The sequence below is a fragment of the Phocoena sinus genome, chromosome 8 (assembly GCF_008692025.1).
Source record: "Phocoena sinus isolate mPhoSin1 chromosome 8, mPhoSin1.pri, whole genome shotgun sequence".
NCBI classification, from domain to species: domain Eukaryota; kingdom Metazoa; phylum Chordata; class Mammalia; order Artiodactyla; family Phocoenidae; genus Phocoena; species Phocoena sinus.
In genome coordinates, this window is record NC_045770.1 from 79706329 (window position 1) to 79725383 (window position 19055).

Below are 19055 nucleotides of genomic sequence, written 5' to 3' on the forward strand. Positions count from 1 at the left end.
GGTTTTTGTTACTCTCTGATGAAATGCAGTAACTGCCATGTAAAGGGACCTTATCTGCAGCCAACGGCTAAAGTTTTTAATCCAATTGTTTAGAACAACTCTGGAGAGACTAACAAATTAGAATTCTTCCAAGCTTTCTCTCCTAAAGAAAACGTTTTAAAAGGACCAAATCTTGACTGTGTCCAAAATATGCTTCTGTAGCTGATGAGAATTAGGAGAGCTCTTACACATAACTTGCTGTTGGTGTGAAGTGCTTGTCCTTTTTTTTTAAAGAAGTTTAAATCAAAATAAAGTTGACAAATGGGCTCTACATGAATTTACTTTTGCTCTGTATATAAAGTGAGTCCTAAAGATTTCACGCAGGCTTTCTGCCACCAAAGAAATAAATGTACAAAAAACTGCCACTAAAGAAATACATGTACAAAACTTTTCATATTAAAACCAGAATAATCAATAATAATGAATATAACAAAACTAGAATTTAAAGATTTAGAGAATGGGTATTCTGGTTTACTGAAATTTTGAAGAAACTGAGGGCTAACAATATATTTCGTTGTACCCCTGGTTGCTTGTATAATTTTATGCCTTTAAAAAATTCACTATGGTGAATTATGCCTTGTATTGTCTGAAGCCCATTCCAGCAATCCACTGTCTCTAGGACATATCCTCCCCACAAATTGCTTTTCTGATTGAACAAGTCCCTTACTGAGACTTATTTTCTCATGATTTTCATTCTGAATGCGACCTCAACCCTACATCCCTCAAACTCCACTACTTTTAGAATTCCAGGAGTTTATTTGATCAGAGTGAAATCTGAAAATTCCTATGAATCTTATTTCTTATTTTCAAGCATAATTTAAAGGTTGGTTATGTTTTCTAGGCATCAAAAATAAGAACTTGCTAATTTTAATTATTTGGCCACAATGTCTTGCTTTAGCTAATAAGGTCCTGAAGCTATTATACTAGAAAATAAGAGCAAACACAAACAAACAGCACTTACTATGCAGGCACCTTTCTAAGGGATTTACAGATCCTATGACACGTATAGGCATCCTTACTACACACGACAGATGAAGGAACTAAGGCAGAGAGAGGTAACTTGTGTAAGATTACACAGTCACAGTGAATCTAGGATTCAAATCAGGACAGTCAGGCTCCAGATTCTGTGCTCTCAATCACATGCCAGACAGCCTCTCTTAAAATAATACAAGAAAATCTTTTCTGTAGTTTACGTTTTACGAAAGGCAAAGCAAAATATGGGAATGTGAAGTTTCATTCCAGTAACCACCAGAGTATGCTTTTACCTCATTTAAAAGTTATTTTATACATTTCTTTCAGAAGCACATTGTGTAGTTTGCATCAAAATTTTTCAAATCCAAAGAACAAGAATATAATACAAATTAATTTTAAATAAGCCTTTGAATCAGAATTAAATTGATAAATGAAGCCATCCACTGAAAAAGCGTTAAATCCATTTTGGCTATTATATTCCTTTACTTCAAACTTAAAAGTAGAAGCATACTGTTTACTAACGTTTTTAAAAACTATGTCCAGATACAAATCAGTTTGGAAGTTCTTGAAAGTTAATGTGGAAGCAATTTGGGCTTTTCCACTATTTCATCATTATACAACTACAACAACCTTTGAAGAAACACTGTTAGTAACATTTTGGACAATAAAAACTATAAACCAGATTGTCAGTAGAGAAACAACAAAAATATATGTTAGAAAATTCATAAACATACATTTATTCAGGAAATACAATTACTAGAGTCCTTAATATTTCAATGATCATTCCACATAATAAAATACTCACAACATATATTCTTTTAAGTCTACATCAAGTCATGCTGACATTCTTTTCAGATAATCCATAGCCATTTCTTCTATTAAATGCTATAATATCCATTTGTATTGTAAACAAAGTATTGAGCCAAAGTACTTGAGCAAAGTAACTTTCAAAAATTTAGAAGAGGAAGACAATGTTTTGTTTTGTTTTTTAAAAAACACATCTGAATTATCAAACCCCAAAGAACTAGGCCACTATAACCTAGTGTTACACTAATGGATAAAGTGGCCATATGAAGATAGCACATAATTATCAATGAAAATATTTCTCATCTGTAACTTTTAAATATGCTTCTCAAATAAACATTTCTTTTTGAAAGTTTTAAAGGGAAAGGGGGCAGAAAGATGACAGACATTAAAAGTTTACATTTAAACTACTGATAGATTTTACTTAAAAAAAAAGAAAGAAAAAGGGAGGCTGTAGTTACTTCCCAAATAAGGAATGCCAAGTACCTTTATTTCCTAAAGAAATTACTAAGAAATTGTACCAATCATTACATTTGCAGCTATTTAGTAGTAGCTGTAAACTGAATTATTCTGATACTTCCAAAAGTGTACTTAGAGCATTTTATAAAGGGGAAAACAAGTGGTTCTCAACCCTCAGTGTCCTTTAGAACCAGCTGGAAAGCTCTGAAAAACTAAACATCTGGCCCCACCTCAGAGATTCTGATTGAGTTGGTATCAGATGGGACTCAAGTGTCATTATTTTTTAAAGGCCTGCAGGGTATTCTAATGCGCAGCTAAGGCTGAGAATCACTGAGTCAACTCATTTTGAAATACCAAGAAAATAAATGGAAATTGGGAAGGGAAGATAATTTATATTTATAATTTACAAATCAAAGACCTACTATATACTTACTGTGTACCTAGTTATGTTCATGAATCATACATTTATAAGATGAAAATTGCCTTCATTTCCTCACTATACTAGACCACTATCGTACATCTCTGCCACTGAATGGCTGCATTTTTCTATGGTCAGGATTTAAAATTCTGGGATATGCTATGAAAACTGCATTAAAGAAAATAAACTACTGCTACTCATGCTCAACGGGAGCAAGCAAAACTACTGTATTTGGCTCTTTTAAGCTATCCATATTTTAAGAATTACAAATAAGTGCCAACCCACACAAAGAACAGATTGTGGATTACTCTAGAAGAAACAAAAAATAGCTTACTCAACTTACTAAGTTTCAACACCAAGAAAGGTTTAACTTGGCTGAAAGTTCTGAAACAGCTGAGATACTGAACCAGGAAGCTATAATTTATAATGAAATGTTGACACACCCTTAAAAGCTACTGCAGCTGTAGTAATACTAAGATTTCTTCAGGGTTTAGTTACCATGTAATGCAAGAATACAAGCATAACAATAATATTACTGTTTTTATATGCACCGATACCGCTCTTTAATATATAAAGCTCTACAACAAATACCTCTAATTATTTTACAATTAAATTAAGTCCGTAACTCTTCTACACTACTTTGGTCTCAACATTTTTAAAACATCAATTAATTTGGAAATATACAATTTAATAACATGATCCTATCAATAACAAGCACATTTTGTAGCGGACTAAAGACACATTTAACCATGCAATCCAGTGTTCAATACCTAAAAGATAAATAACAATGCTGACTTTTATTCTGAAAATCATTGGAAACTGGAATAATCTTTTAAGACTCACAGTGCTCACAAACATGCAGAAAAAGATACACATTTCTATTCTTCCTGAAGGAATGTCACAAAATGCCCACTCTTTACACAGGGTTGATAATTATTCTAAATTCTTTATGTATTTCAATCCATTATTTTCTTTCTAGCACCTGTCACTTAGAATTTTTAAAAGCCTGACAAATGTTCCTGTAAGTTGTGTCTCAAAATGAACCTTACCTCTTTAATTTCTGCCTTTAAAAAGACCTCAGTCACCATCAACCACTAATAGCTGCCTTTCAGTAAAACAGTGACATCCAGTGGACAAATCAAAGTATCTCAGAATTCCCATCATTATAGCTGAATCATAAAGATCACATCTCTAAATCCAACTAGTGAATGAGTTCTTACTCATTTTGACAAAGCGTCTGCAGATTCTTATGAATGTATCACCTCATGATTTCTATATATCTTAAATATACCCTTCTATCTTTTTCCTATTTAATATCAAGTCTTTAAATTGAGCTACTTAAGAGTGTGTAACTCTTGAGCCTAGTGAGGTTAAAGGTATTACTTTTTCTTCTTTGCTATTTCCCACCACAAATTAACTGGCTCATCTCTAGAAATGGAACGATGAAAATATAAGAAATATATTTAAATAAAAATGAATAGCATTAAAAAAATCTGCAAAAGATGAAACCTAAACCTCTTTTTGCATTTGTAATTTATGATATATTGTTGACTATAAATAGAAAGATGTTATCAGTATTGCTAACAATCAAATTACATTCTCTTGCCTCACTACTCAAATATTATGAAAGAATACATATTTTAGCAATGATTGTATCAGTGTTTAAAAACTTTTATAAATCAGTATAAATGAATATTCATTATATATTATGTTTAAATAAAAGTAAAAAACTTCCACTGTGCTGAGTTATAATTTACCATTGATAATATATATTATGTGTGTGTTCCAAATACAAAACGCATCAATGTTAACATTGATAGTGTAATAAACTGCTGTAGCTGAGACTGTTATGTTTAATTTCTTGGAAAACCATAAAGAAATGTTACAGGTGAAAAAAAAAGCAAAGAAAAGAATGGAGAACTGTTATTTTTAAATAAGCAGCCAAATAAAGAAAACTTTTTTTCCCTAAAAAAAGGTTAAGAATGTAAAAGTACATTTTAATATTAAAAAAGCATTTTTAAAAATCTATAACAACTTTATGACAAAATCTGCGTTTGTTGAAAAAGGCCTGTAAAAACAGCAGGACGGAATTGCCCTCATCACCTTTTTACTTTTTCTTGTCAGAAAAAAGTGTATGCATCTCTGGAACCATAAATGATGTTAAAATAGGCATTTATAAAATGGCAAGGAGGATTTCATGGGAAGTGTTTTTTTTTTTTTTTTTTTTTTACAATCATTGGCATTGCAGCCATCAGTAGGTCACAAGTAAAACTTCTCTATCTAAAAGCAAAATGGAGTATAAAGTTTTAGGTCTGTTGCCTGCGCTTTGCTGATCTCATTTTTTCAAAGCGTGACTCCATTTCTTCCAAGACCTTGGGTGTGTACCGTACTACTAATTTAACCTTTCCTTGAGCTGCTTTCAGCAGTTCTACAGCTTTTTCATGATGTTCTCCTTCAACGCTCTAGGAAAAGAAAAACCACACAGACATAAACACAATTAATATCTAGGTTTTGTAAGTAACTCAAAATGAAAAATGTTTAAAATATACACAAGTAAAAAATTTTTAATGTTATATTTCAAACTATAAACCTAGGAAATAATCCTGCTTTATCATTTTAATCAGTGTAAAATCCTCTGCTAAATCATATTCTGTTTGTAGTTTAGGAACTGGCTCTTTAGGTTCCAAATAATTAGCATATCAATCTACATGCCCTATTATTTCACTAGGTTAGAAGTACATCAGGCAATTGCCATTCTATAAGACTAAATTGAGGGTAGACTTTTAATTTAATGTATTGCCTTAACTACTAAGGAGCTTAGTTACTTCATAAAAATCACACTAAGCATTGCTAATTTACATTGGAAAGAAGCAAAACACACACAAAGTGCTTCAAAAGTATCACTCTACTAAATAGTAGTGCCTAAGATTCCCCCAAGGGATTTCTAAACTACAAAGCTTCTTTGGTTTTTCCCTACATCTTCTGTTTCTATAACTCAAGTACACCCCCAAGTGGTCACAACACATTGCTACAAGCAGAAATAAAATGCATCCCTACCACTCCATTAACAGAAAGGAGTTGATCTCCTCGCTTGAGACCCCCGTGTCTATCAGCAATTCCACCTGGAATTATTCGGGATATATAGATTGGAGAGTTTTGTTCTTTGCCTCCCATAATATTGAATCCAAGGCCTTCTTCTGTTTTTGGGAGCTCAACAACTCGAGGATGAGAATGTCCTTCACTGGCAGCAAATGCAGCAACAGTAGCCTGAAAGAAAATTTTACGTACTTAAAAAAATAGGACATTTGTTCACTTCATTCTTTTTTTTTTTGTTTTTTTTTTTTTGCGGTATGCAGGCCTCTCACCGCTGTGGCCTCTCCCGTTGTGGAGTACAGGCTCCGGACGCGCAGGCTCAGCGGCCATGGCTCACGGGCCCAGCTGCTCCGCGGCATGTGGGATCTTCCCGGACCTGGGCACGAACCCGTGTCCCCTGCATCGGCAGGCGGACTCTCAACCACTGTGCCACCAGTGAAGCCCCTGTTCACTTCATTCTTTTGTCCCTTTTTAAATACCACTTTTGAAGTAAATATTTTTAATGTCTGAATGCCCACAAATGCACTGACAGTGAAGGTAAGCTAAGCAGATGGTGTTTTAAGGAGAATGAGTGAAAAGCCTACCCTGGGATTATGCAGGAAGCGTTAAGGTCGTTCAGGCCACTCCTAGGCCTTTCAGTGCCCAGAAGTTCTGTGCAGTGCTTGGCAAGCAGGCTTGCTAGGAAGATGAACAATGTGCACCCTAAAGAGGGGAACCCCTCCCCTCACATGCCAGCAGCCCTGAGCTCTGGGGGCTGGGAAGCCTGGCCCCTCCAGGGGCTTCTGGGCAGGGCGCAGCCCACCTACGCAACCTGTACAGAGGCAGCTGTCCTTGTAATGCAGTCATTCTGGCGGCTGTACTATTTGCACTGTATACTAACTCATCAAGAAATAACTCAATATTGAAAAAAAGAGGGGTACACAGAGTCAATGTGAATTGTGAAACAGAGCCACATCTTTAAAACTTTCAAATTTAGACTAATCTAGACTAATTCTAACAGAGTTGAGATTCTGGGTTTCATTTTGCTTTTAAAGATAATTAAGTAATCTGGTACTATTTTTTTGTGTGTTGGATCAGGGTACGTGAGCAAACATAGGAAGGAAGAGAGAAAGAAAATCAAGATTTGTTGAATACCACCACATTCTAAGCTCTGAAAGAGGCCTCATTTTACAGATAATGGAACTGAGGCTCAGAAATTCAGGAAGTTGTGAAAGTCAGCAATTAAACCCAAGTTTTAATCGTTTTTTTCCTACTCTGTCAAATAATATCCACATGTTTAAGTGTTTGTACTCAACAGAGAATCCAATACTGCCTTTTGTGAACCAGTAACTATCAATGAAAAATTACCTATTAATGACTAGTTCAAGTCACCTACTGCCGATATTAACTTATTCTAACCACATATGATGGACACTGAGGTCAATGCTTGAATTATCTGAGGAAAATACTGGCAGAGAAAAGCACATAAAACCTACCACCTGCAGCTCTGAAGAGGTAACCTCCTATTTGCAGAGTTAAGGTTAAGGAGAAAGTGAAGGGCAACTTGGGGGGAGTACCCCAGATCTACCATTAACTATTGGTGTGGTTTGAGGTAAGTAACCTAATCTGATACTTCCCCACCAATAAAGTGAGGCTAATAATTCATACCTCAGAATTTTGATATTTAAATAATGATATATACATTACATATAGCAACTATGTATTATTTGTGTGCAAGTATATTTTTAATGCATCATCTAAACTGCATGAAATATCTTTTGTAAAACCAATTTAAAAAGTCCTATTTCTCAGGAATTGAGAAGTTTAGTGTACCTTGAAAGATACTGTTAGTTTTCAAAATAAGCCTATCGTGAATCTAATAATTGCACATTTTAAACCTTTAATTTATGAAGAATCCTCTCCCTTTTAATAAATGAAAAAATGTACCTTTGCAGTCGCATTAGCTCTCACTTCAGGACTGCTACTGATGTCCACAGTCTCGTACACATGTTCATATACCTGCAAAACCCGAAGTTATTATTGAGATTTTAAATCTCAGAATATACCATGTTTGAGCTCTTTGTGAAGTTACTGAATGTGTTAAAATTTTAGACAAAGTTATGCATCTTTGTAAAATGTTTTTCTATTAGAAATTCCAAAAACAAGAGAGGCAAGTTCTAAAGTTCACGTTTTTAAGAAACTCTGAACCCAAATTTCAGAATATTATCTTACCCTAATTAACTCAAATTTTTAGTAAATTTTAATACCATTTACTCACCTCTCTTACAGCATTGCAGAATTCACTTTGAAGGACTCTTTGTAAAGCCTGCAGTTTCTGTGGTGGTACCTCTCCACTCCTTTGCAGTTTTTCCAACAATTCAATTGCTCTACAAATATCTATAGTTAAACAAACACATACTGATAGATAATTTTCTCAAAATATTCTCTAATATTTATTTCTTTTTTGGCCATGCCACGCAACATGCAGGCTCTCAGTTCCCCATCCAGGAACCGAACCCGTGCCCCCTGCAGTGGAAGCTTGGAGTCTTAACCACTGGACTGCCAGGGAAGTCCCAGAATACTCTCTAAATGCTTGTGTAACAGCGCAGCATTTAGGATTCATTCCTTAACGACTAACAAGAAATACGTATAACACAGAGAAAAAAAGCATGAGTATGAACTTGTGTGTGGTGTGTTTGTGTGTGTGTTCATGTATGGAGAATGGGAATGTAAAGTCTGAGAAGAATGTTAAATTTTACTGTGGATTAGGAATATTGATGTTGCACCAGCATAAAATCTGGAAAACAGCATCTTTGAGAGACACAGGAAAATCAAATATAAAGTACTAAATGTCACAGGAAAGGACTGGAGCTCAAATGTCATAGACACATGAACACTGTACTGCTTCAGAAAAGCTGACAGTATTATCAGAAGCTATTTAGTCAATAAAAATTTACCTACCATCATTAGCAACCAAAGCACTGAACAGTATAAAACAGTGTGCTAGTGAAATCACTGTTTATTTCCCAAAAGGAAACGTAGTAAGTATGTAGATAGGAAAACTCTTCAATAATAGGTGCAGTTACTCGCAGGAACACATTTAAAACAATGATAGAAGTGAGTCAAATTAACTGGTCTGTTTTCAACTTAGGATCATTAACAGTGTATTTGGGATACACAGTGTATGGGATTCTACACATCTATACAGATACATTAACCATGTTAGGCAATTCTCATTGGGAAGTGTGAGCGTAAGTATTTTAGAAATTAAGAAATTTTAAAAGATTCAGTCAGTTCCAACACTGTCTAATTCTCGTTGGAGTTTTGTTTTTAACTTTTTTGTACCACAGGGGGCTAGAGTACCTATTATTCTAAATTGTTTTGTATTTTCTAAACACGTATTTGACTGAGCTTGTCTTAATTAAAACACTGTGAATCTGGTCTCAGTAACAGCTGTGTGATCTTGGGCAAGTTACTTAACCTCCCTGTGTCTGTTTTCCACTGTAAAATGGAAATAGCAGTATCTCCTTTATAAGAATTACCTGAAGACTAAAAAAATACACGGTAAGGGTCTGGCATATAGCGAGCATAAATGTTATGTTACGTCAGGACCAATTAATCATAAGAAACAAGGGATTCTACACATCTTTACAAATACATTAAGCATGTTAGGCAGTTCTCATTGGGAAGTGTGAGGGTAAGTATTTTATGAATTAAGAAATTTTACAAGATTCAGTCATGTTCCAACACTGACTATCTCCCTTGGATTTTTGTTTTTAACTTTTTTTGTACCACAGGGGGCTAGAGTACCTATTATTCTAAATTCCTTGCCTCCTTTTGTCTTAAATGGAAGAAGTTCTGAATTTTATATTATACTGAAGGACTGGAACTTTTTTCTTTATAGAATTCGTACGTGTTTGCATTTGGAAACCTAGGAATAAATTGTAGTGAAGAAAGAAGTAGATTCTTCAATTTCAGGTAATAAAAGCTTAAACTGCTGTTAATTCAATGCAATGGAAAAAGACTTTCCCCATTCTGATCTCGCACCACCAGAATGGCTGGTGAATGAGGAGTGCTGGTTCATCAAATATTCTGACTTACAAAATTACAATATGTAAGCTCTATAAAAATTTCCAATTAACAAAAAACTGAAAAAGTAAAATACTCTTTACTGAACCTACACTGTACCCAGTATGTGCTCAAAGGGGTTCCACTGAATCTTGTTTTGACGACTTTGAAGGCATTCAGGATCTTGATCATATGCACTATTTTTATACTGTAGGGTTGCTGGAAGAGTTTCTTAATAAAGTCTGTTAAACAGAATGCTAAGTATTAAGAATCAGAGTTGATGTAATCTGACTTTCTTATTCTGCTAAATGGCATCCACTGGCAGTTCATCCTACTAAGGTTCTGAGCTGTGGAACTACTGTGGAACTAAAATGAACTCTTAAATAGGAGAAAACAAAGCCATGACTACCAAAACTAAACACCAGAGGTGAAGTTTCATATTTTGTACTGCACTTAAAAATACAAAAGACCAAAAAAAAAAAAAAATACAAAAGACCGCCAACATGTTAGAATCCTACACCTGGCTTTCAAAGAAAAACACCTACTCCTGTTAACACCAAACAAATTTGTTCCCATCTACAAAGCACAGTGTCATTGTGTTCAGGGAGAAGATGTCACAGTCTTAGGCCTAACTTAGCACGTCTTCCCAGAGTAGCTACTCCTCTGTCAAAAATGATACTTTAATTAATGGTCTGGTGGGCTGGAGAAAAACAACATCACTTGTAAAGAGACTTACAAATAGTGAACACCATAAGGGATAAACAATGTTAAGCGTGCACTGGTTTGTGTGAAGGCATGAGGAAAGACTCCACATACAATTCTAAAAATGTATTCCTTTCTTAGAGCAAAAGTTAATATTCAGAGTGTAAATGCAAATGCTAATATTTGCAAGATATTTTCAATCTCCATCCTATACTTTGTTTACTACTAGTACGCCAAATGTTTAGTTTGTACTTTTTGACTCTTACCGATGACTTCTAATACTGGTGTGTCAAAAGTATGCTTGAAATTATTTGAAATAAAGCATTTGGGGAAGAGCGGAATGCTGAAAATCTGCAACAGGACCCTTTAAGGCTCATAGCTTTGTACCTCCACTGGCTTTTCCGTTTCTAATTACTCAGCAGAACGGGTTTTATTTTCCTTGACAGCCTGCTCTAAAAAGCAAGCCACCAGCCAGTTAGCAATCGTAGAATTTGTAAAGAAGGAATAAGGCTGCACTTTCAAGTATTTTACAATCTATCACGATTCCGCCTAGTTATGTAACCTTCTTCCCCAGACCACCTCAGTAGGATTGTTTTTAAAGCACCTTCTCCGTACCCGGGAGGGGCACCACAGCCAGGAAATACCCCCAATACGAATACAAGTGAGGTTGTGGTGGAAGTAATGATGCGTTTTGGGCACAAATAAGGGGACGCGGGAACGTTCTGTGGGAACGCGCTGTGTGTCTGGGCTGTGTGGGTGAAGGCGGGGACACTGGGTTGTGCACGCACCAACACCGGGCAGTGTGTGTAGCCTGTCCGAACTGGGCGTGTGTTGTTTGCTCAGCTTGACACATCTCTGAACGCTGCGTCTGCCGTGCCCACCCAGGGAGAGCGTGTGCAGCGTTGTGTCCGCGAATGCAGACAGGTGATGGTGAACTGGGCTGTGGTGGTGGTGAACTGTGCTGTGCTCCCGAACGGTTCGTGTGAACACAGGACGGGTCTGAGGATCAGTCAGGAACAGCAAGCGGCCTCCCCGGGGCCGGGCGCAGCAACGTCGGCGGCCACCGGCGCCAGCGCGAGGGACAACCTGGTTCCGGGTCTCGGAGCTTGGCTGCCCCACGCCCCCCGGGGATAAGGCACTCCCCAACCCCCTCCGCCCACGTCGGTCCCTGCCTCGGCCCCACTCACCCCTCTCCAGTCGCACAGGTTCCCCCAGCGCCGCCATCTTCTCCCTTTGCTTGTAGACCCACAGGAAATGACGACACAGGGGCTGAGGTGGAGGGGAGGGGCCTAGCGGGAGCCGGGAGCCCGGAACAGGGGCCGGCCAGTATCGCGAGAACGGAAGCGGTGTTTCCGAGCGTCGTGACCGTCTCTAGAGTAGAGGGTATCTGTGTGCCGGGCTTCCGAGTTCGGCCTTGTGCTGCAGCTGCAGCGGTCGTAAAGTTCGCAAATCCCCCGGCCAACTACGATTGAAAAGAGTCCCTTTCCTGGCTTTTGCACCCTGCGTGGGGATTCAAGCCTTATCCCACTCTCTTGGGAACTCTTGGCTCCACGTGGGAGAGTCTGGATTCTTGTTCCACCTTGACCATTCGTGGCTCTGTGAGCCTGGACTGCTCACTTATCCTCTTTCGGCCTCAGTTTCCCCCTCTGTCCGACAGAGTCCTGTCTCCGAGTTCTTTACATTCTTAAACAATGAGATTCGATGACAGGTGTGTAAATGAAATATAAAGTCTCCATTTGTGGCTGCATTGCTTTAATTAACAATCCAAGGCATGAATCTTCCCTAGAAATCTGTTTGTGAATAAGGATGGAAAGTGCAAAAAGCATGAAACATACCTGGGTGAGCGAGAAAATAAGGCACTTTGGTGCACCCCAAAGCAACAATTTAAAAAAGCTGATCCAAAATCTTATGTAAATGAAATATTGGGAAGCAAATAATATTCTTAATACATTATAGATTCTTAGGGCCACTTTTGAAATTCATGAACCAGGAAAAGTTTTAGACCTTAGTTTAAGTGAAATATTAATTTGCCCAGTATTCAGATTCCACTAACATTTATTTGAGCGCTAGTCTATGCTGACAAACAACTTTTCAACACTTCATGACAGGATTGTTTTAACCTCCTGGTTGCCCCAGATCCACCCTTTCCATTCAACTATAATGTTTTCTTCTAATCCATCCGAATGCCACCATTATACTCTCTTTTCCCCCTTGAACCCTGATCCCATCATCAAAGGTTTCTGTACAAAAACTTTCAATGGCTTCTCCTCTTGTTTCCTCTTTCTAAAGCCTTGCATACTCTGAGCCTAACTCATCTATCTAACCTCATTTCTCATTATCCCTCCAATGCAATAACCACTCCAACAGAGGCAGACTATTCAAAACCATGTTTCTCTTGCTTCCAAGTCTTCATTTATGTCGTTTTTATGTGGAATGCCCTTCCGCATTTCCTCTGGCTCTCCAAGCTGTATACATCCTCAAACTGAACCCATCTTCCAGGGCTGCAGAAGACATGCCACTTCTACTAAGCTTCCCTTTCTCCATCCTCTTCCCCTTCTTTGGCCCCTAATGGCCCTTATATCCTGCAAAAGCATTCATGTACTTAGCTCTTATTCATTGTTGTCATTTGTTGCCACAGATATTCAAGAAATGTTTATTAAACGCTTAATGTCTTCCAGGCACCTTGCTAGGCACTGAGAATAATACCACGTGGAGAAAGACATACGCAGACATTGCAGCTGTTTCTTCAAGTTATTTTCTTTTCCTCCATCCTCCAGCTCCTCTCCTTTGATAACTCCACTTACACATATATTCCTCTGCCTGCCATCGTCTATAGCTCACTGATGCTCTGTTCGTTTTGGTTTTTCAAGCTTTTCTCGGTTTCCTTTTTGCAACCTCTAATATTCTCTTAATCCCATCTAGTTCATTTTTCATCTCAGATATTGTCATTTTTATCTCCAGCAGTTTGATTTAGGGGTGTGTGTGGGGGTGTTTCTACATTTTCCGTGTTCTCACTTAACATGCTCAATCTTTCCTCTAGCTTCCTGGACATATAGAATAAGATTATAATGACAATTTTAATGTCTTTGTCTACTAAGTCTATCATCTGTGCTATTTCTGGCACTGCTTCTATTGATTGATGTTTCTCTTCATTGTGGCTCATAGTTCCCTGCTTCTTGCATGATTGGTAACTAACTAACTAAATAAGGCTAAGCATTGTGAAATTTACTTTTTTGGGTGCTGGATATTTTTGTATTCCTAATAAATATTTTTTGAGATTTGTTTTGAAATGCAGACAGAACACTTGAAAATAATTTTGTTTTTTGAGGCTTGATTTTAAGCTCTGTTAAGTGGAACCAGTTCAGTCTTTTGTGAAGGGCTAATTGTGTCCCACCACGGAGGAAATACCCTTCTAAGTTCTCTACCTCATGCCCCATGAACTATGTGGTTCTACTCTGATTGGCAGGAATAGGAACTATTCTTATGAACTGGGATTGTGGATTGTTTGCTTTGTTCCTTTTGAATGATTCTTTCCCTATCCTTGGTAATTTTTTAATACACATAATAATCATGAAATTTCACAATTCCAGGGATAATTAGAAGATCCTCAAAGTTTGCAGAGGGAATAAAAGAATGAAAAGTCATATTCTAAGGATTGGGACTCAGAACATGACAAATCATTAATTATTTGAAGCATTGGTAAGGAAGAAAAAGTATTAGGAGCTACTTCTGAGCAGGGCAAATATGATTCAATTAATTAAGAACCCATTTATATTCAACGTACAAAGTAAATGAAAGAATCAGTTAATTTGTAAGGAGAGATCTCCTAAAATGTCCCTTCCTAATTCATGTGTCTCTGAGAATTAGAGTTAGGAGAGATCTGGAGAGTTCCAACTCCTTCACTTTACGGGAAGAGAAGACTGATCGCTGTCCCGCATCTCAAAGGAGGCAATTGTGAGCACAAATGAGACAGACCTGCTTTTGCTTGTATGCCTCTGCCAGGTTATTAAATCACTCAGCTTCTTATCGAGAATTGCTCTTCCTGTGGAAGAACTCCTCTTCACCTGTTGCTTCCTCGCATTACTTCCTGCTTCGGAGATGGAGAGGAACACTCAGAATAGGAAGCCTGAGTCTAGACAAATCCCAGTGAAAGCTAAATTATGCAAATGTCATCTTTGTATAAGAAATGAAAGTCCTAAGTAGGATGCAGGTATGAAAACTTTCTTAACTCAAGACATTGCAAATAGAATGTACTAAGACAGCATCAATTAAGAGAAAACGAGTGGGTGGGGAAAATTAGGGGTAGAAAGCTGTCTAGGAAGCTAGGAAAGTGGAAAGTAATGTGAGGAAGTCAGACACTCCAGGTGGAATGTTTTACTATTTCATTGCCTGTTGAACCATATACAAATAGGCACTACTATATAGAATAGATATTTAAAAGAGTTATATCTTATTACAGAGTAAAACATTACTCTTACGCAAAAGGACCTATTCAGGCTTCTATTAGTACAATTAAAGTCTCAGTTTTCTCTCTTTTTCCAACCGAGTTTCTATAATATACTCCTCAGAGAAGTAAAATTTTTGATAAATGGCTTTATTTGAAGTGAATGATCTTGTCAAATGTGAAGTAGCCTGCATTTTAAATAAATTAAACAATATGTGAAAACACTTGGTCTAATCAACTAAACACCACAATATGGGGAAATCTCTACAAGAACACCTTTTGAGGGGAATTTTTCTTGGTCACAGATCTCAGCTCAGAACACAAAACCCCATCTCAGAATACCAGAAATCTAAGGTAAACCCTACTTGTTAAAATGAGTTGCAGGTTATGTTAAAGTGTAAGGGTTTACTTTTTTAATGTCAATTGTTTCATCATCACTCTACACTACATGTAAAGGCACAGATTGATGTATTTTTCTGGCATCTTCCTGACGCACCCTTCCCCTAAATAAATCTGTTTGCCAGGATCTTGTCGCTTAAATTAGCCATCTCAAACTCTTGGTCCTGCCAACACAGGCAATTGTGCCAATGTTCTCAGCATTTACTGGCACACGAGCTGTTGCCTTTTCTTTGGCTTTCTATGTGTACCTAAGGCCATCATCCCTCCTTCACAAGACAGCAGTCTGGCTTATGTGTCACTGAGACAGACTTCAGAATTGTTTGGACTCACTCTGGTTCTCTCCAGGGTGTTCATCCTGCACGATGTATTTTCAGCCATACAATATATTGTTCAGAATTTGTCGTGCACATACTTGCAGATTGGCAGAGCCACCTGCCAAAGATGAGAACCTTTTAAGTTGTTGTCAAACGTCATAAAATGTGTTCCGTGATTAATTCTGTGGGCACAGATTGGTTTTTGCACAGAGTCCAAAATTTGGGATATGTCACAGTGACTAAATGGCACTGGCATGCTGAATGAATTTGGAATTTGTTTTGTCAAGTGTGGGAGCAAGCACACAGATGGGCTTTGATCCAGTGGTGCTGCTTGGAATTCTCATTATAGCAATGATGTCACTTGTCACGTGGAGTGGGTGATAATGCTGCCAAATCATGGGCAAAGCAAGGCAAATAAAGTACAGAGGCCAGGGGAGAGGGTTTATGGTAGCACAGGAAGCTTTCACTATTAGCTGACCTCTGCTTAAATGACATAAACATTGTGTCAGGGCTGCCAAAAACACACTTAGTTGAAATACAAGCAGAGAAGTAAAATTCCAACTGAAAGGGCTTTTTAAAAAGGGCCCATATAACCTAAGTCTTCACTTCCCAGAAAAGACCAAGTAAAACAAACATGCCCTTGCTTTTTAGATAAGGCTGTGAAAAAAATCTTTGAGCTGCAAGCAAATTCAACCAAACCAAACCCAAGGCACTTTGCTTTATAAGAAAAGCTTTGTGGATTCAAAAGGTCAGCAACCATGCTGGGAAATGGAAAACAAACAAAAATCTATGGTGGCAAAGAAATACAGCATATTCTCACCAAGTATGCACATCAGAATTCTCTTCAGGGCTTAAAAAAAATACATTTATTGTGCAGCTAAAGCAGTACATAGAGGGAAATTTATAGCTATAAAAGCCTATGTTAAAAAAGAGGAAAGACTTGAAATCAATAACCTAAACTTTTATCATAAGAAGCTCAAGAAACAAGAGCAAACTAAAGCCAAAATAAGTAGAAGGAAAGAAAAAGTAAAGATTAGACAAGGAGTAGAATATATATAGTAGTATATATAAGTAGTATATATATACATAAGTAGGATATATATATATTTCTAATATATACATACATGAAAAAAATCAATGAAATCAAAATTTGGTTCCTTGCAAAGATCAACAAAGTTGACAGACCTTTAGCTAGACTGACCAGGAAAAAATGACAGAAGATTCGAATTACTAAAATCAGGAATAAAAGAGGGGACATTACTACCAACCTTACAGAAATAAAAAGGAGTATAAGGGAATACTATGAAAAACTATACAAATACATATAAACTCACTATATATTATATATAACTAATATATATATTCATGCCATCTAATTTATCTAATTTGTTGATACATATAACAGTATGTATGAGTATGTACATATGTGTATACATATATATATATATATTTTTTTTTTTTTTTTCATGCCAGAGGCCCATCATATAAATTTTGATTCAGAAAGTCTCAAGTATGGCAGGAACATTTGTATTTTTGGAAAACTATGATGGTCTTTGTAATGTGCTCTCTTTGCTGAGACCTACTGACCTAGTGCATAGCATTATTCAAAAATATTGTTGAATTACAATTAACTATTTATGTAGTAGTTAATATTAGGTGCAGATGCGTATAAACACAAAACTTCAAAATATCCATGCATTTAAAGTAAGTAAAAGAAATTCAGAGATAGGTAATTTGGGGCAAGTATTTTATTTTGAATGACAAAGGGCCCAGTTACAAAATCTCAACTCTGTCCCTTGGGAAAAAGAGGAAAAAGAATGCTGGGATAAGCCTCTAGAATATTTGCCATACCATACCACAGCTTCTAAAACTTAACTCTAAACTTTGTTCCTGGAGCATTCTAGGTCAATAGATTTATTTTCTCCCATTAGAAAGTTTCAATCAATTAATTCAAAAGAATTTACTTAGCAAGTACTATGGGAAAGAGGAGAAATGCCAGATGTGTTCCTCCCCTCAAGGAACTTTCAAGCAATTTGGACAATGAAATCTATACAAATGAACCAATCCAGAATGCTTTCTACCAGCACTTACCAAAGTGCTATGTTTTACAGTTTGGCCCACTACTGTATATTTACATTTAAACTTTGAAAAAGCATTCAGTCTGCAAATGGACTCAAACTAAAATATTCATTGAAATGAAACACATTACTATGTTAAGGTAAATTGAGTCTGAAAAATTAACATTTATTCAACCACAAACCATTCAAAATATGAAGATTAAAAAAAAAACCCCAAACTCTCCAGAATCCATTGTTCTTAATGCTTCTTATAACTTACCAGGCATGGACAGAACTTTGCAAAATAGCATTAGAATAATTAGCTTCTTAATCTTTCAACTGATGTGGTCATCAAATGGCTAGTCAGAAAACAGAGACTATAGCCTTATCACATCAATTCTGCAAATATGTCCCGATTACCCACTATAGTAAATCACTATGCTGGGTCCTAGAGATACCCAGAAGATATCTTACTCTCAAAGAACTCACAAATCCAGTGGAAGGGGATAAGGGGATAGACATCTAAGCAACCCCAGAAACAAAAGAGGGATGTGCTAAATGTTATTATTTCTGTTTTTACTGCTTTTGTTGCAGGGGTTTTAATTGAGTAGTGTTGTGTAGTAAAGAGTGGGGTGAAGTGCTTTCTCATGGGGGGTAACTAGAGAAAATTGTAAAGAGCAGGGGTTCTCAGTCAGGGGCGATTTTGGAGCCCAGAGAATGTTTGACAGTGTCTGGAGATATTTTTAATTGTCACGACTGCAGATGGTGGGATGGGGGTGAGGATTGCTACTGGCATCTAGTGGGTAGAGGCCAGGATGCTGCTTTAGCATCTTACAATGTGCAGGACAGCCCCCTCAATAAAGAATTATCCAGCACAAAATGTGAATGGTGTGAGATTGAGAAACTCAGCTTTAGCAAGAAGGAAACATTTGTTCAGGAATGATGAGAATGTTGACAAGTGGGTAAGTGGGGAATGGGAATGCCAGAGAGAGGGCTTTATGAGCAAAGCCATGCAGGAAAAAAAATGTATGCCCTGTTTAGGAAATGAGGAGGACTTCCGCGGGGTGTAGGTGCCTACCTGGGATTGGGGAGTATGTGGAAGAAAATGAGGGCTAACATTTAGGCTGAGATGGGGACTTCCCTGGTGGTCCAGTGGTTAGGACTTCACGCTTCCACTGCAGGGGGCACAGGTTTTGTTTGTTTGTTTGTTTTGTGATACGCGGGCCTCTCACTGTTGTGGCCTCTCCCGTTGCGGAGCACAGGCTCCGGACGCGCAGGCTCAGCAGTCACGGCTCACGGGCCCAGCC

General features: G+C 37.3%; 1 protein-coding gene across 1 annotated transcript; it reads right to left on the reverse strand.

Annotated features, from left to right (window-relative positions):
- Positions 1–1722: 1722 nt before the first annotated feature.
- LIN7C (lin-7 homolog C, crumbs cell polarity complex component) lies at positions 1723–11784 on the reverse strand. Its single transcript, XM_032641338.1, has 5 exons — positions 11722–11784; positions 8043–8161; positions 7712–7783; positions 5750–5959; positions 1723–5154 (listed from the first exon to the last, which is right to left on the reverse strand). The coding sequence occupies exons 1-5, from the start codon at positions 11756–11758 to the stop codon at positions 4999–5001; spliced, it is 594 nt and encodes a 197-aa protein (XP_032497229.1). The 5' UTR covers positions 11759–11784; the 3' UTR covers positions 1723–4998.
- Positions 11785–19055: the final 7271 nt, after the last annotated feature.

Bases quoted from the DNA above. Each gene is read 5' to 3' on its own strand.
- LIN7C (XM_032641338.1), bottom strand. From the start codon at position 11,758: ATGGCGGCGCTGGGGGAACCTGTGCGACTGGAGAGGG. The intron at 8,162-11,721 runs GTGAGTGGGGCC...GTTTAACTATAG, and splicing joins ACCTGTGCGACTGGAGAGGG to ATATTTGTAGAGCAATTGAA. The intron at 5,960-7,711 runs GTACATTTTTTC...ATTTTCTTTCAG, and splicing joins GAGCTAATGCGACTGCAAAG to GCTACTGTTGCTGCATTTGC.